We start from the raw sequence: 21,912 nt of genomic DNA on the forward strand, positions 1-21,912 counted from the left end.
GGCCAGGCGGAGCTGTTTCAGAGGTTGGGGCATCCATTTGTTGCTGTCCCTGGCACTAGGACCTGGCACTGGGTCTCCCTCACAGAAACCGTGGTCTCCCAACCAAGCTCTGCTGAGATTTTTATATCATTGCAGAACTGACGGAGCCATGCCTGTGTCTCACCCTTTATATACCTGATCCCGGGTGCTTCTGATGAGCCCGTCACACTTCCATGCATTTCCCCTTGAACTTGAGAGGAATGTGCTCTCCACCTCTATGTCTCCCTCTTACCAACCAGCTGCCACTGCTGAGTGAATGTAGTGGACCCTGTGAAAAAACACAGCAGGGGCCCGGGGTTTTGTCACTGACAATGCACACTTCTTAGGCTCTTATGTTTATGGTTATGTCTTGTTGAGAGTTGCTCCTGGAGTATCTTCAATTCAAGTAACCCATAATCTTGGGCTGGCCTATTAGTAGCCTGGGTGGCCTCAGCTGTTTAAGAATGTTTCTTATTTATCTATGGGTGTGGGTGGCAGGGGAAAGGGGATGGGTCTCTGTCTAGCCACTGCACTGTCTGCCTCTGTTCCATAGAAAGCCTGCTTTTCTGCTCTGAGTGGTAGAAATCAAGCAAATCTAGGGGAAGTATTTGTACTGAAAATCATATCTTTTTAAAATAAAAATATATTCTATTGCCACGTACAAGTTATAAGGCTACTTGCTAGTCATACGAATCCCTACATGTATGTTTCTCCAAAAAAAATTTCAGCATTCCTCTGAAGGTTTACTAGTAACACTCCGCCTACTACCTCTGCTGCTAGTGGCAATAATGCTAGTGTAGTAATAATGCTAATACAGTAATACTAGTATTATTAACTAGTAGTAATAACAGTAACACTAGCTGTAATTCTAGCTAACACTTCCATAATGTTTAGCAAGTGGCCTGGGATTATTTTCAGGGCTTTAATCTATTAATTAATCTATCCATCAGAGCAACTCTGTGAGGGAGATATTATAATCCTCATTTTGTATATGAGGAAGCTGAGGCACAGAGATGCTAAATATTCCCTGAGGTCACACATATGTGATGAAGTTTAATTTCAGTGCTAGTCCTGTAATGATGTTGAGTCTATAAATAGTGAAAGGATTAGAAATGTAGGTGTTTCCTTGACAAACTGACTTTGCAGGAATGTTGATAGGTTTTAGAGATCCTGGGATCTCCTTTCTTTAAGGTAGACTTGACCTGTAGGAGTGAAGTCTTCCAGTTCACCTGTCAAGCTTCCCCGGGCAGGCTGAGGTCATAGCCATGTGGGTGAGCACTGGTCTGCCTCAGTGCCGTTGCCTGGAAGAGGGGTGGGGGGTCCAGGTGGCCCACAAGGTGACTGAGGAGTAGACTGCAGAGAGCACCTGCACCGTTAGGACTGTGTGAAAATGCTGGGTGGCCAAAGTGTGATTAGAAACAATGCCCATGACAAGGATTAAAGAGTGAGAGGAGGTCAAGAAGGTTTGCTTTGTCTTCTGGAAGCAACTCTCATCAGCTGGAGTTTTCAGGCCTGAGTTTCTCTCTCAGCTCCATGTGCCCCAGCTCTGTCTTTGTGTGTCTTAGCTGTTTAAAAATTTGTTTTTCCTTTTCTCTTATTCTCTCCCTCCCCCCCCCCCCCCCCCCCCCATATTTCTCTCTTTCCCACAGCCTTCCTATGGTGACAAGACTTCTAACCCTGAAGTCCTGAAATGGATGAATGATTTGGCTAAAGGTCGTAAACAGCTCAAAGGTAAACGCAGCCAAGGGTCGCTCTACCCAGAAAGGAAGCAATTAAAGTAGTGATAATGAGCTCCAGGGCATTTTGGATTCATTTCTACCTGTAGTCTCTTGAACCTGGTTTCCAGCCTTGGCTGGGGCTCCATCTTGAGATAAGGGGCCCAGGATCTCCTTCATTGTTGAGCCGCATTTAATAAATCTCCTTACAGTGTCTGAGGAACTCCAGCCTCCCAAGTGGAATCATTCACTTCCCTGTGGGAGCATTAACCTCCCTGGGTTGCTGGAATTTTTCCAAATTTCTTGAAGGATGGAAATTAAAGGACTAGACAGAACATTGATTCAATGGCATTATACTATAATGATACAGCAGGTTTATAAAATATGGAGATTTTACAAACCAAGCCAGAGTCTAACTAAAAAGCAAACAAAATGAGCTATGTAATTGAGAAATCAGTATAAATGGTGTCATACAAATGAGCAGTCCTTTAGTATATTCCAAAATGTACTTTTGTAGTTAAGTCTCAGGTGGTATCTTTATTTTTAATTATGTTTATCTAAACATCTAAAGCCACATTGCAATAGTGGTGATTCTTGGATTTTAAAACCTGGCGTTAGACAAAACTGTGACATCTGTCCAATTGGGGCTGGCACTCCCACCACCCCTTCCTGTCCCCTCAAGTATCTCCTTAGGTACCTGCATGTGTAATGCCTTCCAGAAGTACCTGCATTTCCATGGGGGTGTTTAGCTTTAAAAACCCAAGTAAACAATTTTTTGAGTGCAGAGTTCAAGTGCTACAATAAGTATAGGTAGAAACTTTAGGGCCAGGATACTACTGATCCTTTTCCTCAGAAACCTAAGCCCCTCGGTAACTCCCACACACGATCTCCCACCTCTGTGGGCTCCCAGCCTGTACAGTCCCCAGTTTTTACCCCTGACTGGGGACAAATGCTGTGGGCCCTGGTTACTAAGTTTGGCTTTGGCCGGTGGAATGCTGTCGTGAACACTGTTTATTTCCACTGACTTGGCATGAGGGAAGGGAATCTCTGTTCTTATCAGGACCAGTGAGTCTTCCTTACTCATGGTAACTCATGGAGTTTTTCTCAGAACTAAAGCTGAAGCTGTCGGAAGAACGAGGGAGTGCTCCCAAAGGTCCATCTAGAAACTTGTCCTGCGAGCAACCCCCAGTCCCCAGAGAGAACGGCAAGTCTGAAGCTGCAGGCCCTGAACCGAGCTCCTCCGGAGAGGAGACCGCAGATGCCACGTTGACATGCCTGAAGGAGAAGAGAGAGCAGCCTCCTCCCCAGGAGGATGCTAAGGTACCTCATGTTCTCTTCACAGGGCCCCAGCACTCCACAAGATGCCAGTGAGATCGTGGTTTTAATCATTTTTTGTTGGGGCCCATTGACACAATATGGGTATCTTCAAAAGGCTTGAAGTTTGTCAGATGAGTCCTTGGTGGACTATTGGCCATGAAATATGGGTGGTACCATATGATTCCAGGATGTGTTGCCATTTGGGAGGTTATAGAGTTCCTGCACTTTTATGGGAAATAAATGGCAAAAACACTAGAGTACATTAGCTTTTTCCAATCAGAAGTTAGCAAATGTAGCTACAACTAGGGAATAAGCATGTCTAAAATGAGAAAGAATTCCAATTATAGTCCCATCTTCCCTTATGTTTTATTAAAAATATAAAGCCAGGAAGAGGAATAAGTGGTAAGGAAAGTGGTTTGGTATTATATTTACTGAAACAAGAGACATTTGGTTTGTGGGGAGTGCTTTAGGTATCTTAAAGCTTAAGTGTTAGGTATCTTAAAGACTTCAGCTTTAGGTATCTTACTTTGAAATATCTGTGAGACATCCAAGTAGAATTGTCAGCTAGGCATTTGGATATATGAATCTGGAGCTCAAAGAAAAGATTCAATTATATTTTACCTACCTGATTAACCCCTGCACATCTGTGCTCATGTTTGCCATAGAAACTTCCCTCTATTCCCTTCTGTCCCAACCCTAAAACTGGCATGATTGCCTCTGCTTTCTTGAATAAGAGTTGTGGTTACACTGTCATAGCTCTTACCATGCTGTACGTCATGAAATTTCTCACACTGCACTTTAAACTTCTTAACTAGAAGGCTTGTTTATTGCTCATGATCACAGTAGGAAATGAGTACATTTATTGGGTGTATGGATGACGACAGATGAATGAGCAAACTAGCCTACTTAACTTTGGAATGAAGTCTTCTTGAGGAGAATGCTGCCTTTACCTCCCCTATTATACATTATCTGGTCTTAATCTTAAGGAAGCAGCATGTGCAAATCCCATGCCAGGTTCCTCCTGTGCTCCTGGACTTGTCCTTTACATTGGGTCTTGTTATGCACAGGTGGAAATGGACCACCTTTTTCTGTCCTCATGAAATACATTTAGAGTAAAAAAACAACCAATGTATGTTGTAAGCAGTGAATAGATTTTCATCCACTTGGCTAACATTCTCTTCCCTCCCCACAATATTCTAGACTTTTGTGTCAGCTAGTGGATAACTTCTGTTTTTATATGTATGCACATGCACATTTGTAGATTTTCCAAACTTCAATGCTTTTGAGGGTGTTTTCTAAATTTTATAGTTATTTTGACAGTCTATAAAGACAGGTTTATAGGTGAGTTAGAATTGGTATAGTAGACTCGGAGTGGGACTCAGCATCTGACCTGGTTGCTTCCTAACCATGTGTATTTGGCAAATAAATTGGTTTTCTGAGATTCAACTTCCTTATCTTTAAATACATACAAAACCTACTTACTTATATAATTATTATGATAATAAGGGAGATGCCTGGTAACTGGTGGGCAGTCATTCATTTGTGAAACAATTTGAGTGCCTACTGTGTGCTGTAAACTAGGATAGATGCTGAATATATCAGGGATGTGGGGTACAACAAGAAATAAGTGACTCAATCATTACAGACTTTGATAAGTACTATGCAGGGAATTAAACAGTGTGATGTGCTAGAAAATAATGGGTATGCTTTCGAGGGATTAGGAAAGCTGAGGAGGTACCATTTAATGAAGAAGAATCAGCATCCAAAGAGAGCAGGAAAGAACATTCTAGACAGAAGGAACTGTAAGTACGAAGCCTTGGAACAGGAGGAACTTGTCACATACTTGGAATTTTCAGGTTTGTTTGCCAGAATTCCCATCACAGAATGGGATGGAATGAAGTCAGAAAATTAGATCAGAGCCAGCCTGTAGGACATTTTAGGCTATACAAAGTATTGGGAAGGGGTTGAATGGTTTTAAGAAAAAAGTGATATGACCTGATTTACATTTAAAAGACCTTTCTGATTGCTGATGAAGATGGGTGGTTTGGACTTGCAAAGGGGCATTGGAGATGGAAAGAAGTAGATATAAAGTATATTTTGTAGGTCAAATCAAAATGACTTGCTGAAGCACTGGATGTGGGGAGATGAAGGAAAGGCAGAATCCAGGACGATAATGGGGCACTTTACTGAGATGGGGAAAAGTGAGGAGGATCAGAGTGGGAGGTGGGGAGAAAACCAGGAGGTCTGCTTTTTAAAATGTTAACTTTTAGGTCTTTGAGGAGTAGTGTGGCCAACCATCCCAATTTGCCATGGACTGTCCTAGCTTTAGCACTGTATGTTCCAAGCCTTGGGCAACCGCTCAATCCTTGGCAAACCCAGATGGTCAGTCTGAGACTTCTAAGTGCATCTGCCGAATAGGCCCATGCACACAAGTCTGGAGAGCAGAGAAAAGTGTCTGAGTTCTTTAGAAGTCATCTTTGTATAAATGACAATTATTTCTATTATTTTAGGTGAGGTATCTGTTGAACTCAGATTTAAAGGGGCTTCTGTTAAATAAACCTGGGAACTCTGCAGTAGACAAAAGTTAGGCCTTCTAAATAGAGAGCATCTGTAGTTGTTTGTGTATCAAGCTGCAGTTTTGTCCTTTGGAGGGCTGAGCTTCGCAAACCATTCAGGAGCCTGTAAGCCAGAAGGTGGGTTTTAAGGATGAGTACATAGGCCATAGCAGAACCAAAGGGAGGAGAATAAATCTCCAAAGCAGCTAGTATTATTCTTGACTCCTCAGCAAATTCATCAGCATTTGAGATCATCTCCTTAGGTTCTGTTCTTTAAACTCAAATTCACAGATCACTTTCATCTAGGGTACTTGCCTTACTGTTGAAAATGCATTAAATATTAACATTTTCGAGATGAATAATTATTTCTTTTTTAAAGAGACCTTTGTTATGACTCTTCCTTTCTGAATTTTATGCATTTGGTGTTGGAGCCCATGACATTGCCTTGTTGACTCAGATACTACTAAGGGGCAATTTTCTTCCTCTTTCATCTATGGATCATTTGGGGAGATAATCACTTTGGGGTCACAGGAATCCGTTGTGCACTGGAAATTAGTCATCCGCTGTCTGATTGGAGGGCCTGTTTATGCCCTTTCCAAGGTCTGTAGGTGGGGTCATGTGCATAGTGAAAATGGACAAGTAATGGCAGTTTCTTCTTCCAGCCCTCCACCAACTGCAGCATCTTTGAGAAGGAAAGCACATTTAAAAGCAAACAATGTCATAATTTTTATTTTTAAAAATCAAATAAAATTTAAGAGCTGATTAGTAGGTTGTTGGAGTTTAGAGAGAAGGGGTACTTAGCAGTAAAGGAAAACAGAAGGGGGACTTAGCAGTAAAGGAAAACAAGAAAAATCCCTTCAAGGGCTTTCTGCCTACGGATCCTTTTTTATTTAACGTTTTGAATAGGTAATACTTTCTCACATATCTGGAAAAGAATATAAAATGTCACACGGTGAAAAGGCTCTGAGGTCTCTCACCCCCAAAACAGAGAACTGGTGTTATTAATGTTTTATGTGTCCTTCTGGAGGTTTATAGAAGCACAAGCAAGAATCAATGTATATTTCTTGGTTACCCTTAAACTGTCTGTATAATTATGTATCCTTCTTTCACATTAAATATTCTGAAGAGCTTTTCGTATCAAGATATGTAGAGCTAGCTTCTCATTCTATTTTTAATTTTTAAAATTGATTCTTTAATACCACCATGGTATTCCTTTTTACTAACAGGCAGCACTGATAGTAACCTCACAGTCAACTAGTTTGATAGCTTAACTAGTACTTAGTGTATCTGACTCTGTGCCAGGGACCCTTACATATGATAACCAATTAAAAGCAATCCTCATTCTGCATATTAGGAAACTAAACTTCCAAGATTATATCATTTTCCACAGTAAAAATAGCTGACAAATTTTGAAGTTGGTTATCTGAATTTATGTCCTCTAGTTTCAAGGCTAATCCTAATCTGCAATGCTCTCCTTATAAATTTGCTTTGTATGCTGATTTCCTTATTGACTTTCCACATTGTTTGACAGACTGGTTAGTTCAAATAGCTCCACATTCAGTGGGCTCGTTCCACATACAGTGTCTCCCTCACTATGAAATTGGAGATGGAAAAATTTTAGCAAAACGTGAGTGTCTAAAGCTAAAGAATAATAGATTTCCATCACTCACTCTGTAGAGAGGAGAATGTTAGTTTTACTGCTTTTCTTAAAAGAGAGCCTGTTTATGGGAATGATTAGAGAGAATGATTTTATTTATAAATTTCAGTGGTTTATTGTGAAAGAATACATAGAGTGGTGGTTTGGAGAAGTAGAACAGGTATGGTGGTAAAAGTGCTTAAGTTGTGGAAGTTCTTTTCCCCAAACTTTCTGACCATAGCTCAAAAAGAAAGCAACCTGGGCTGGCACTCAACATTTCTCTCTCGTGGAAGTCCAGGTTATTTAGGAGCTGTCATTCCAGACCTTAAGTCAGGAGTTTTAGTTTTGCAAATTTGTCAAGACCTCAACACATCATTTAATAGCTGTGTTCTCTGTACAGTCCTCTCTTGCTCAAACTCCTCTTGGTTTCACCTCTTCTGATGCCATAATAAGGGAGGTGTAGGAAGTGAAGGGAATTACTTCTGGAGTTTAGCTCCTTAGATTTATCTTTAAAATCTGACAATCCATCCGCACTCTGGATAGTTCTGTTTCAGATTACTCCATATGGTCCATGTTTCCTTTATTCAAATCACAAAAATCAAAAGTTAGGTATACCTTCTGTGCTATAGATGGCCACAAAAGTGCAGAATTGGGGGAGGAAAGAGTATTTCAGGAAACAGAACCATTGAATTCAGAGGAAGAAATTGAAGCTTAGTACTATGTGACTGTAGAACAAGTTCTGATGAGTTTCTGCCCCTCTGATTTGGAGTATCCAGCTAGCAGACCTCACACCTTGACTCAGTTTCCTTTATGAAGACTGTCTTTGCAGGCCTCCTCTAGCTTTCCTCATGGGCCTGTGGGTAAAAGACACTATACTTGGCATGTAGCCCTACCAATAACCCTTCTTCCTCAGGCAGCCTACCTTCCTGACTAAGTCTAATTTGAGGATGAACACTTACGGAATTACAGTTTGGACAATGGCCATTGAACCTTTTTCAATGGCCATTTGTTCAATGGCCTTTCAATCTTTATGCCTCCTTTGGGTAATGATTTTAAGATTGAAATCCTGGAATCTTCAGATTAAAAGAAAAGTGTATACACTGTGCATATGCCCTAATTCTCATCTAGTATCTGTGGAAGATACTTTTGTACAACAGTACTCATCATTCTAACTTGTTTATTGGTCACTCTTTGCTATTGCTGTTCTAGGATTAAATTTAAGGTTTCTAGAATCTAGTGCATATCCTAAAAATAAACAAAATCACAAAATTGCATCTAAGTGATACTAATAATAGTTAAATGCAGCATTTTTCTGAAGTGCTTTCTACAGAATAGAAATCCCAATGCGGGAGAAGCATTATTTCCATGTTTTCTTACTTGCTAGATTGAGATTATTTTTCTCTATCACCAATTAAAGTCCCATGGAATACATTTTTTAAAAAACATTTTTTATTGTGGAATATAACATACACAAAGGTGATAAATTTCAAAGTACGGTTTAACTTGTAGTTATAGAGCAAATTTCAAAGTATGGTATAGTTACAGTTCCACAATTTCGGATATTTCCTTCTGGCTGTTCTAATACACTAGAAACTAAAATGTCTGTACATGTTACTGCTTTGAGCTCTTCTGGGTATATACTGAGTAGTAGTATTGCCAGGTTGTAGGTAGCTTTCCATCCTTTTCAATTTTTCAGAAGAGTTTGAGCAGGATTGGTACTAATTCTTTCTGGAATATTTGGTAGAATTCACATGTGAAGTCATCTGGTCCTGGACTTTTCTTTTTGGGGAGCTTCTTAATGATTGATTAAATTTCTCTACTTGTATTTGGTTTGTTGAGGAAGTCTATTTCTTCTCAAGTCAATGTTGGTTGTTCATGCCTTTCTAGAAAGTTGTCCATTTCATCCACATTGTCTAGTTTATTAGCATAAAGTTGTTCATAGTATCCTCTCATTACTTCCTTTATTTCTATGGGGTCAGTGGTTATGTTCCTCTTCCATTTCTGATTTTATTTATTTGCATCCTGTCTCTTCTTCTTTTTGTCAACCTCGCTAAGGGTCCATCAACCTTATTAATTTTCTCATTGAACCGTCTTCTGGTTTTGTTGATTTTCTCAATTGTTTCATATTCTCACTTTCATTTATTTCTGTTCTAATCTTCATTATTTCTTTCCTTTTGCTTGCCTTGGGGTTAATTTGCTGTTCTTTCTCTAGTTCTTCCAAGTAGACAGTTAATTCCTCAACTTTTTGCTCTTTTTCAATATAGGCTTTAGGGCAATAAATTTCCCTCTTAGCACTACCTTTGCTGCATCCCATAAATCTTTTTTTTAATTTTATTTTTTAAATACCAAAAAAAAAAACACCAAACGCTAACATTCTTATTTTGATCATTCCATTCTACATATATAATCAGTAATTCACAATGTCATCACATAGTTGCATATTCATTGTCATGATCATTTCTTGGAACATTTGCATCTATTCAGAAAAAGAAATAAAGCAAAAATGGATTAAAAAAACTTATACATACCATATCCCTTATTCCTCCCTTTCATTGATCACTAGCATTTCAAACTAAATTTATTTTAACATTTGTTCCCCCTATTATTTATTTTTATTCCATATGTTCTACTCATCTGTTGACAAGATAGATAAAAGGAGCATCAGACACAAGGTTTTCACAATCACATAGTCACATTGTGAAAACTATATCATTATACAATCATCTTCAAGAAACATGGCTACTGGAACATAGCTCTACATTTTCAGGCAATTCCCTCCAGCCTCTCCATTACATCTTAAATAACAAGGTGATATCTACTTAATGCATAAGAATAACCTCCAGGATAACCTCTCAACTCTGTTTGGATCTCTCAGCCATTGATACTTGGTCTCATTTCACTCATCCTCCTTTTGGTTGAGAAGGTTTTCTCAATCCCTTGATGCTGAGTCTCAGCTCATTCTAGGGTTTTTCTCAATCCCTTATGCATCCCATAAATTTTGATATGTTGTGTTTTCATTTTTATTTGCCTCAAGATATTTACTGATTTCTCTTGTAATTTCTTCCTTGACCCACTGGTTGTTTAAGAGTGTGTTGTTGAGCCTCCATGTATTTGTGAATTTTCTGGCACTCTGCCTATTATGGATTTCCAGCTTCATTCCTTTATGATCTGAGAAAGTGTTTTGTATGATTTCAATCTTTTTAAATTTATTGAGACTTGCTTTGTGGCCCAGCATATGGTCTATCCTTGAGAATGATTCATGAGCACTTGAGCAAAAGGTGTATCCTGCTGTTGTGGGGTGTAATGCTCTACAAATGTCTGTTAAGTCTAGCTCATTTATTGTATTATTCAAATTCTCTGTTTCTTTATTGACCCTCTGTCTAGATGTTCTGTCTATTGATGAGAGTGGGGAATTGAAGTCTCCGATGATTATGGTGGATGTGTCTATTTCTCTTTTCAGGGTTTTCAGTGTTTGCTTCATGTATTTTGGAGGATTCTGACTCAGTGCATAAATATTTATGATTATGTCTTCTTTTTGAATTGTTCCCTTTATTAATATATAGCATCCTTCTTTGTCTCTTTTAACTGTTTTACATTTGAAGTCTAATTTGTTGGATATTAGTATAGCTACTTCTCTTTTCTGATTGTTATTTGCATGGAATATCTTTTCCCAACCTTTCACTTTCAATCTATGTTTATCTTTGGGTCTAAGATGAATTTACTGTAGACAGCATATAGATTGGTCCTGTTTTTTAATCTATTCTGCCAGTCTGTGTCTTTTGATTGGGGGGTTTAATCCAGTAACATTTAGTGTCATTACTGTACGGACAGTATTTTCTTCTACCATTTTGCCTTTTGGACTTTATATGTCATATCTAATTTTTCTTCTTTTTACTTGATAGTCTTCATTTTGATACTCTTCTTCACACCTCTCTCTCCTGTCTTTTCTTATCTGTCTATAGTGCTCCCTTTAGTATTTCTTGCAGAGCCAGTCTCTTAGTCACAAATTCTCTTGGTGATTTTTTTGTCTGAAAATGTTTTAATTTCCCCCTCACTTTTTTTTTTTTTCTTTTTACATGGGCAGGCACTGGGAATCGAACCCTGGTTCTCTGGCATGGCAGGCAAGCATTCTTGCCTGCTGAGCCACTGTGGCCTGCCCTCCCCCTCACTTTTGAAGGGTAGCTTTGCTGGATGCAGAATTCTTGGTTGGCAGTTTTTCTCTTTTAGTAATTTAAATATATCATCCCATTGTCTTCTCGCCTCCATGGTTTCTGCTGAGAAATCTACACATAGTCTTATTGGGCTTCCCTTGTATGTGATGGATTGTTTTTCTCTTGCTGCTTTCAAGATTCTCTCTTTCTCTTTGACATTCTGATTAGTAAGTGTCTTGGAGTACGTCTATTTGGATCTGTTCTGTTTGGGGTATGCTGTACTTCTTGGATCTGTACTTTTAAGTCTTTCATAAGAGTTGGGAAATTTTCAGTGTCGTTTCCTCCATTAGTTTTTCTCCTCCTTTTCCCTTCTCTTCTCCTTCTGGGACACCCACAGCACATATATTCATGCATGTCATGTTGTCATTCAATTCCCTGAGTCCCTGCTCATATTTTTCCATTCTTTTCCCTATATTTTCTTTTGTTGTCGGATTTCAGATGTCCCATCCTCCAGTTCACTAATCCTATCTTCTGCCTCTTGAGATCTGACATTGTAGGTTTCTGTTTTTTTTTTTTTTTTTATCTCTTCTACTGTGCCCTTCATCCCCATAAGTTCTGTGATTTGTTTTTTCAGACTTTCAATTTCTTCTTTTTGTTCATTCCTTGCCTTCTTTATATCCTCCCTCAATTCATTGATTTGATTTTTGATGAGGTTTTCCATGTCTGTTCAAACATTCTGAATTAATTGTTTCAACTCCTGTATTTCATATGGATTGTTGGGTTGTTCCTTTGGGCCATTTCTTCAATTTTCCTAGTATGATTCATTATTTTTTGCTGGCGTCTAGGCATTTAATTACCTTGATTAGTTTATTCTGGAGATCGTTTGCACTTTTTTTTTCCCTAGGATTTTCTTGCTGGATGACTCTGTTGTCTATGTGTTCTTTGACATTCAATTCAGCTTATTCTAGTCCTCTAGCTTAGGTTTTGTTTAATAGATCAGAATTTTTCAGTTCTTGTTTTTTTTTTTTTTTTGCTTCTTGCCCTGCCTGTATGACCCATCCCTTAGGAGGGTCTCCTTAGGTATTAGAGACCCCAGTCAGATTTTCCCAGACTGAACTGGTCTCCTCTCAGGAGGAAAGAGTCATCTTCATCAGTTTTCCCTGAGGGTGAGACCCAGTAGGTTGAAAGACTTTCCTGTGAAGTCTCTGAACTTTGCATTTTTCCAGTCCTGTCCAGTATGTGGCACTTTTCTGCCTGCAGGTCCCACCAGCATAAGATGATGCAGTACCTTTAACTCCAGCAGACTTTCCCTGCTAGGGGTGTGGTAGAGACAGAGGAGAGGTTGTAGGCTGGCTTTAATTGCGTCACATTTTCAGACCCTGGGGTCTGAATTCCTTGAGCGAGGGATTCTACCTGAGTTGGGCCCCACCCCTCTCCTGGGGAAGGCACAGGCTCCAGACAAGCTCTCAAACAAGCTCAATTTTGCCTATACCTGGGCAGTGGAACCCAGGAAGCCTTGCAGCTGTATCCAAAGAGTAATCAATCAGTAGAAACACAGCCAAAAAAGAGAAAAAAGTAAAATCCTTTTCAGAGCAGGACCCTATTCCTCAGGTTTGCCAATCAAGAACTTAAGTTGGTATGTTGCTCTGTGTATCTCCAGGTCCTATGTGCCCCCTCCTTTCCTGCAGGGCCCAGACCTTTTCAGATCCAAAAAATACTTTTTTTTTTTTTTTCGTTTTCTGTCAGCCCTGCCTTCTCTGTGCTGGGGCAAAAACCAGTGACCTCTGCTTTTACTCGAGGTTCAGCTGAGCTGGGGGCCTATTTTTAGTAGTCAGAATTTGTTAATTAATTCCACAATTGGAGTTTTGTTGTGCTCAGCCCCTGCTGCTAGTAAAGTCTCTTTCCTATCCTCTCTGGGAAGCAGCCTGTGTGGGAGTGGTGCCAGCCACTGTGCCTTGGGGAACTCACAGTTCTTGGGGGCTTGCTGCCAGTCCAGCTGGTCCAGACTGGGGTACGCTGTGTGTCTGGTCACTGACGTGGCTCCAGCAGTTGTTCTGTGCTGTGCCTGGCTATTTACTAGCTGCTCTTAAATCCCACACCTCACTAAGCTGCCATCTTGGCTCTGTCTTGCCAGGTTGCAGGGTAACTCGATACTTAGTTTTCTGAGGAACCACTAAACTGTCTTTACAGTGGCTGGACCATTATACATCCTCACTAGCAGCGGATAAGTGTCCCAATTTCTCCACATCCTCTCCAACATTTGTAGTTTCCTGTTTGTTTAATGGCAACCATTTTTACAGGTGTGAGGTGATATCTCATTGTGGTTTTGATTTGCATTTCCCTTATAGCTAATGAAGATGGACATCTTCTCATGTGCTTTTTAGCCATCCTTTAGAAAAATGTCTCTTCATATCTTTTGCCCATTTTATAATTGGGTGGTTCTTTTGTTGTTGAATTATAGGATTTCTTTATATATACTGGATATCATCCCCTTATTAGACATATGGTTGCAAAATATTTTCTACCACTGAATTGGCTGCCTCTTCACCTTTTTGACAATGTCCTTAGAGGCACAGATGCATTTGATTGTGAAAAGTTCCCATTTATCTATTTTTCCCTTTGTTGCTTGTGCTTTGGGTGTAAAGTTTAGGAAGCTACCTCCTATTACTAGGTCTTGAAGATGTTTCCCTGTACTTTCTTCTAGGAGTTTTATGGTACTGGCTATTACTTATAGGCCTTTGATTAATTTTAATTTGTCTATGGGGAATGAGGAAGGAGCCCTCTTTCATTCCTGTGGCTATGGATATCCAGTTTTCCCAGCCCCAGTTATTGAAAAATCCAGTGGATTTGGGGGCCTTGTTGAAGATCAATTGTCTGTAGATCTGGGAGTCTATATCCAAACTCTCAGTTCGATTTCATTAATCAATATGTCTGTTTTTGTGCCAATGCCATGCTGTTTTGTACACTGTGGCTTTATAATCTTTAAAATCAGGAAGTGTAAGCCCTCCCACCTCATTCTTCTTTTTCAGGATGTTTTTGGCTATTGTAGGGCACTTTCCCTTCCAAATAAATTTAATAACTAGCTTTTCCAAATCTTCAAAGTAGATTGTTGGAATTTTTATTTTAGTATTGTGTTGACTCTGTAGATCAGTTTGGGTAGAGTTGACATCTTAATGACATTTAACCTTCCTGCCCATGAAGATGGAATGTCTTTCCACCTATTTCAATCTTTATGATTTCTTTTAGCAATGTTATATAGCTTTTTATATGCAGGTCCTTTACATCCTTGGTTAAGTTTATTCATAGGCACTTGATTCTTTTAGTTGCTATTGTGAATGGAATTTTTCTTAATTGCCTCCTCAATTAGATTACTAGTGTTTAGAAACTTTGCTGATTTTTGCACATTAATTTTGTATCCTGCCACTTTGCTAAATTTGTTTATTAGCTCAAGTAATAATTAGCTCAAGTAGTTAACTCAAGTAGCTTTGTAATGGCTTTCTCAGGATTTTCCAAATATAGGAGCATGTCATCTGCAAATAATGAAAATTTTACTACTTCCTTCCTGATTTGGATGACTTTTATTTCATTTTCTTGCCTAACTGCTTTAGCTAGAACTTCTATCAAAATGTCGAATGATAGTAGTGACAGTGGACATCTTGTCTCAGTCCTGATCTTAGGGGGAAGGCTTTCAGTCTCTTACTGTTGAGTGTGAGGCTGGCTGAGGGTATTTCATATATGCCCGTTATCATACTGAGGAAATTTCCTTTGATTCCTACCTTTTGAATTGCTTTGATCAGAAAATGATGCTGAGTTTTGTTGAAGGCTTTTTCAGTGACAAGAGATGATCATGTGACTTTTCCCTTTCACTTAATTAGTGTGTTGCATTACATTGATTTTTCTCATGTTGAACCACCCTTGCATGCCTGGAATAAACCCCACTTGGTCGTGGAGCTGGAACCCAAAACAAGGTTGGGACCTCATGTAGGAGGTGCAACCCTATTTGAAGATCTGTTAAAAGCTAGAGAGAGGTGTATAATTTTTTTTATGTGTCCTTGGCTTTGATTTGCAAGTATTGGGTTGGAATTTTTCATCTATATTCATTAGGGAGATTGGCCTGTAGTTTTCCTTTCTTGTAGTATCTTTATCCAGTTCTGGTATAAGAGTGATGTTACCCTCATAAAATGAATTGGGTAGTGTACCTTTTTCCTTTTTTTTTTTTGGAAGTGTTTGAGCAGGAATGGTGTTAGTTCTTTTTGAATTATTTGGTAAAATTCTTCTGTGAAACCATCTGGCCCTGAGCTTTTCCTTTAGGAAATTCTGTGCCCTCCTCCAGGTCCTATAGATAGGAGAGAGCTGACAGAGCTCCCTTTAGTATTTCCTGCAGGGCAAGTCTCTTTACAAATTCTTTCAGCATTTAATTGAAAATTTTAATTTCTTCCTCACTTTTGAAGGACAACTTTGCTGGATAAAGAATTATTGGCTGGCTGTTTTTCTCTTTCAGAGTTAAATATATCATACCACTGTCTTTTCGACTCCATGGTGGCCACTGAGTAGTCCACGTTTAGTCTTAGTTGGCATCCCTTGTATGTGGTGAATCACTTTTCTCTTGCTGCTTTCAGGACTTTCTGCTTCTCTTCAGCATTTGACAGTCCAACCAGATTAGAATCTGTCTTAGAGTGAGTCTATTTGGATTTATTCTATTTGGGGTTCATTGGGCTTCTTTGATTTGCACATTTATGTCTTTCATTAGCATTGGGAAGTTTTCCCCAATTATCACCTCAAATAATCTTCCCAGTCCTTTATTCTTCTCTTCTCCTTCTTTGATAACAATGATTCTTTCATTTGTGCACTCATGTTGTCTATCATTACCCTGAGGTCCAATTCAAATTTTTCTATTTTTTCACCATTTGTGCTTTTGTGCATTCAAATTCAGTTGCCCTGTGCTTTGGCTCACTTATTCTTTCTTCTTTCTCTTTAAATCTACTGTTGTGTGTGTCTTGTATATTTTTAACTTGATATATGTTATCTTTCATTTCCATAAGATGTATTTTTCTATTTATTCTTTCAAATTCTTCTTTATGGTCTTCTAGTGTCTTCTTGATATCCTTTTCATCTTTAGCTAACCCATTGGAGTTATCTTGGAGATTTGTATGAACAACTTTAATTAGTTGTTCCAAATTCTGTTTTCTGTCTAGCATTTTAATTTGATCGTTTGATTTGGTCATATCTTCTTTCTTCTTCCATATGGTTTACAGTTCTTTGTTGTTGCTTTCTTGGCATTTGATTATCTTGATCAGTTTATCTTGAAAGTTATTTTCTTTTGTTCATCTAACATTTTGTTTTTCCTTGAGTTTGCATTAGAGGCCTACTTTGGCCCTTGATTTGTCAGTAATTCCCTGCCAAACCAAGGCTTGGGTGTCATGCAGGAGGTGGAACTCTAATTGAAGATCTGTTAAAAGCTGGGGAGAGAGGCAATTTGCTGGATTGCACTTTTCCTGTCTTCCCAGCAGATGCACTCTTGGGACCCCTCTTCCTCTCAGACCTTCTGCTTCTTTGCTGAGTCTACTGACTGGGCAGGATGCAAATCCAGTTAAGGTCACATGTCTCTGTGTGTTTTGAAAGTGGCCAACCTGATTGGGGGATGGGCTGTGTGTACCTTGAAGGAGAATGTACTTGTGGCCACAGTGGGTCTGGTGATTCCCAGGCTCCTGCGTGGAATGCTCTTGGGCTGTGGGCTGAGAGTTTCAAGTTCCCCTGCCCACAGCCAGCACTGCAGTGCTTGGTGATGTGGCATGGCTCACTCCCTCAACTCCACCTCTCTGCCTGTGCATGCCATGGGTGCTCCCAGCCTCCATGGAGAAAGGATAAAGATAGTGGAACCCAGAGTGCCTCTTTCACTGGTCAATTGTCAGATCAGCTCTGTTCTGCATCCCCCCTACCTCCTGGGGCCCCCGAGTATCTGTCAAAACCAGGCACCCACAGTGGCCTGCCTCAGGGATTGGGGATAGGCACTGTGCCCCAGCAGCAAGGTCTCTGTACAAATATAAAGCAAGAACCCAGGCTTCTGGGTTCCCACATTGAAGCTCCCAGCTGCAGAGCTGAGACAAAAGATCTCTCAAACTTTTAAGGAGGTGGGAGTGCAGGATTGTGCCACTCCTTTGGCTCCAGCCTGCGCGTCGCAGCCTACCCCAGACACTGTCATGACTGAGTAGACTCACCTAGTCCCCTCAATCGTAATTTCTCCACTTTTTCATTCAGGTTCTCCATATATAATTTAGAGGTCCTTCTCTGGTCCCTTGTACCCTGGAACTACTGTCCCTGTTGTTTTCTGTCCTTCCTGTTTGTTTCACAGTGTAGGGATAACTCAGTCTATCCTATTCTGCCATTTTTCCAGAAGTTCCCTCCCCTGGAATACAGTTTGATAGGCATTTTTTTCATGGAGATGTGGCATGACTAAGAAAGTTTAAGGAATGATTGGGTAACACATGAAAAACTCTTGGGGTTACTTAACCAATACTTCTAAGGAGAGAGAGGTGATCTTTTTTTCTACCTAGACAGGGAAAGAAAAAGAGGCTTATGTTGTAGCTTCTAGAATTTATATGATGGTTATTAAAAATTGCAGTCTTCTTTTTTTTTTTTTTTTGCATATAATCCTGGGTTGATAGATTGATACCATTGGGGATAATAACATGTTGAATACTGTGAGAATTCAAAGAAATATGTGACTTGATCTATTTCCTCAAGAAACTGAATTTATTTGGGCAGATAAGGCTGAAACACAGATAATAGTTAAGACCCAGATAGGAGATAGAGAAATTCAGAGAAAAGGGATATCAGTAGGACTAGTATGGTTCTCACCTGGGAGGGGGGTAAAGTAGCATAACTGGGAAGCTTAAAAAATACATATGCCCAAGCCATTTCCTTTTCCCTCAGAGCCAGACAGCACTTTTGGGATGTGCATGTTGATAAATGATACCCGCATAATTATGCTATGCGCTATTTGTACCATTTCTACTCCCACTCCCTCCTGAGTGAGAATAACTGGACCAGAGTGAAAGGGGGATGCTGTGACTAGTAGATGTATAGCAAATTAATGCAGGATATATAGTAGGAGACAAGCCAAGCAGAGGAGTTGGGTCTGGATGGATAGATGGATGGATGGATGGATGGATCAATAGAGAAAAGAGTTGGGGGAAAGAGCAAGAAGAAGCTATTTAAATTTTTATGCACAGTGTGACCCACAGGAAATAATGCTTAGGGTTGGGTCATACAGCAGAGATATATAGAATGACTCAGTGGACCAAAAGGTATGGAGTTTTTAGTGGGAATGAACCTCGTAATTCCAACCCACTTTTTGTACAGGTAGAAAATTGAGGGTTCAGAAAACTGAAATGTTTTGAGTTTTTTTTTCCCATAATAATGTTGTTAGTTAATGTCAGTACTATCCAGTAAGCTGGTATAGTACTTATGTAGTGAAGACCTTGGTCAAGGTTGATAGTTGTAGATATAATAACAAAAATCCAAATAAAATTGATGTTTCAGAAGAAAACCCTACAGGTCTTGATCACCCACTGTTTTTTTTGAGAATGAAGAAGCAATTAAAGAAGAGCCTCCTTACTATTTAGGCATTGATGACTCCTCAAGAAAACTTTAAAAACATCTTTCTAAATGTGGACTTATTCTTTAAGAAACTTTCTGAAAAGAAAAATCAGCATATGCTTTATTAAAGTATCTTATGACTTCCTTTTTTCTAATTATCGTTCCATTATAGTATTATAATCCTTCACTTTGAAGCTTCAGAATTTTTTTGCCTGCTAAAAATACTGATGTGTTTCGATGCTAGCTTGAGAAAGGAACAATAATTAATTTCATGTTTTTCAGGTAACTAAGCAAGACAAGAACCTCATAAAGCCTCTTTACGACCGATACAGAATTATCAAGCAAATCTTGTCAACACCTTCCCTTATCCCAACAATTGTAAGTCGGGATGCTTACATTAACTAGAAGCCTGTACTAGTGCCGTGTACTGATGTTTGGTTAGGGAGGCAGCATAATGAAAGTTAAGAAGCCATCTTGTCAATATATGCTGCTAACAAAGCCAGTTGTTATTTCACAAGGTTGAAATGTGGCCTCCTCGAGCCCCAATACTGTATTTAACAGTGGCTGATAATTAGAACCACTGTGAAACAGGAATATATAGCACTCATATTCTTGAAGTCAATTTTAACATTGGCGTTCATGCTTGGGTGGTGAGAAGAGGCAACAGATTTCAGTTTAGCATTGTCTAATTTACAAAATGGCTAGACAAAACAGCCTTTCTATTCTTTGCATATTGGTTACTTCTTTAATAAGGAAATTACAGTATATTCTTTGATAAAATGCAAGATATTTTTGGTATCATTTGACCAATAGTGTGGAATATCTGAGTAAGCTTATTTCAATAGAAAATAGGAGTGTTGAAATTGAGTTAGACTTTAAAAAAAATAGTGATACAGGAATACAGAACCCCAAGAGCATCACAAATCCTACTCCATCAGTATCAAAACAGTCACTTGGTATATTTGAATATATTTATACACTGATATATTAAAGCCATAAAGCATAATGATTCATAGTTTTTGAAATTTCCTCATTAAGAAAGCATTATCTAAAATAGAATATGATTTTCATGCAAGAAAATCTTTAGATTCTGACCAGAACAGGTTAAGGAGTAATTCCACTTTGCTTTTGGCCTTTATTAAGTTTCTTCTTAAATTTGTCAGTTTACTAAGTATCATCCTTATCTGAATGTGGCCCACATCTGGACCTGATTTGGGTTATTTCTAGATGATGAATATATCCATCTCTTCCTAACCCACTTCATCTGAGAACCAGAAGGTCTGGCTCAGAGGGAGAGAACACTTGGCAATGTGACCCAGAAATGGGTCAGATCTTGAATGGTCATGCCTTCTTTGACTCGGCAAGCACAGATAAACTTGGTGAACATTTTAGCCCAGCTTGGATGCTTCTTTGCTCCTTAACTTCTGCGAGCACTTGAATGCAACTGATAAAGCACACCTCTTGGTTGCTTCCTACCCTGTCCTCAGTAAGCACACCATAAAAAACCTGGTTTTTATGGTATCCGTTTATGGTTCCTCCTTCCTGATTTTCCTTCTTTAAGAGGCACTTCATATTTTGTGACTTGCTGTATTTAACTCTGCCTGTCATAAGCAGGAGGAAGAGGACTCTGATGAAGACTGTACACAGGGAAGCCAACAGTCCGGTTCAACAGATCCAGCATCTCACCTTCTTGTTGGCGACCACCTTACCTACTCCAATGAGACTGAGCCTGTTAGGGCCCTGCTTCCCGATGAAAAGAAAGAAGTCAAACAACCAGCCCTCTCCATGTCCAATTTACATGAGGCCACCATGTGAGTATATATCCTAAGTGTGACATCTTACTCTAATTTCTTCTGGTTTGGGGTACGTATTTGTGCATATGAAGTTCAGAAGAACTCTTAGGCTCTCTAAAAAGTGCTAACTACCAAAGGGCAATCCTAAAAGCATGATCTGGTTGCCCTCTTAATGGAGAATCAGGAAGATAAAATCTTGAGGAACCAAGCCTCCCAATATTGGGTTTAAATTAAATTTCACAGGGTCTGGCCCCAAGTCTAATTCTTAGATGTGTATGAAGTAGAGCTAGCCTTGAAAATTTTGGACTGAAAGAGTTTTTATCCTGTGTGGGTCTATATCTCAGTGTCTTCCGTTTGAATAAAATGGGTTTCTCCAGACTGGGAATCCCCTTGGCTTTAAGTAAATGAGCTGCCCTTTGTTTCCTAATAGCCTCTCAGTCAGGAGCTATTTGGATTTTCAGTAGTATTATCATTATTGTAATTATCATCATTATTCAGTGACTGGCATTCCTCTTGATCATTTCGCTGTCTTTGGTTTATATCTTGCAGCCCAGATTAGGATATTTTAAATCCTAAGGTAGGGATGGAATACACATAAATATGTGAGGTGAGACCACAAGGTATGAGCTGAGATTTTGAAGTGCCTGTAGAATTAGTTGGTACCTTAATTTCACTTCACATAAAAGTAACTTGTTTGGGAGCTTTTATATTGATTATATACTTATGTAGCAGAAAATCCTTATTTCCTTGTATATATTAAGTGGTTCCTAACTTTTATGGGGTGTTGGACTTTTTTGAAAGCATTAGAATATTTTCATAGACAATACCTATATATGATTTTAGAGTTCACAGAATTACTGAAACCCATACACAGGTTTCACAGATTAAAAAAATTCATGTTCAAAATATGTGACTCTTCTCTCCTGTCTTTGGAGAATTAAGTAGAATTTGAAATGCAACTGTACCTTTCTTCTGGGGCTTAGTTTTATTCCCAAGGCTCTCACCATTCTCCCTGGTTTAGTTTCCCAGCTGTGGAAATCAATACCATATAGTGGGTTGGCTTTCAGAGGCTAGAAGGCTTGCCCTCTCCCAGGGTTGGTATCTTCTGGCTGGTCATCAAGTTTGGTT

The 21,912-nt window shown here is 39.3% G+C and overlaps 1 protein-coding gene across 7 annotated transcripts in view; it reads left to right on the forward strand.

Moving 5' to 3' along the window:
- FAM13C (family with sequence similarity 13 member C) overlaps window positions 1–21,912 on the forward strand; it is a 343,454-nt gene that overhangs the window by 315,601 nt on the left and 5,941 nt on the right. For 6 of the 7 annotated variants that reach the window (XM_077125262.1, XM_077125265.1, XM_077125263.1 and 3 more), the window contains 4 exons: window positions 1,668–1,749; window positions 2,842–3,053; window positions 19,274–19,369; window positions 20,603–20,802. In XM_077125262.1, the coding sequence (XP_076981377.1) occupies window positions 1,668–1,749; window positions 2,842–3,053; window positions 19,274–19,369; window positions 20,603–20,802 (590 nt within the window). The remainder of the gene's footprint in view (window positions 1–1,667; window positions 1,750–2,841; window positions 3,054–19,273; window positions 19,370–20,602; window positions 20,803–21,912) is intronic. The other variant, XM_077125260.1, reaches the window with a different exon arrangement.

The sequence above is a fragment of the Tamandua tetradactyla genome, chromosome 13 (genome assembly GCF_023851605.1).
Source record: "Tamandua tetradactyla isolate mTamTet1 chromosome 13, mTamTet1.pri, whole genome shotgun sequence".
NCBI classification, from domain to species: Eukaryota; Metazoa; Chordata; class Mammalia; order Pilosa; family Myrmecophagidae; genus Tamandua; species Tamandua tetradactyla.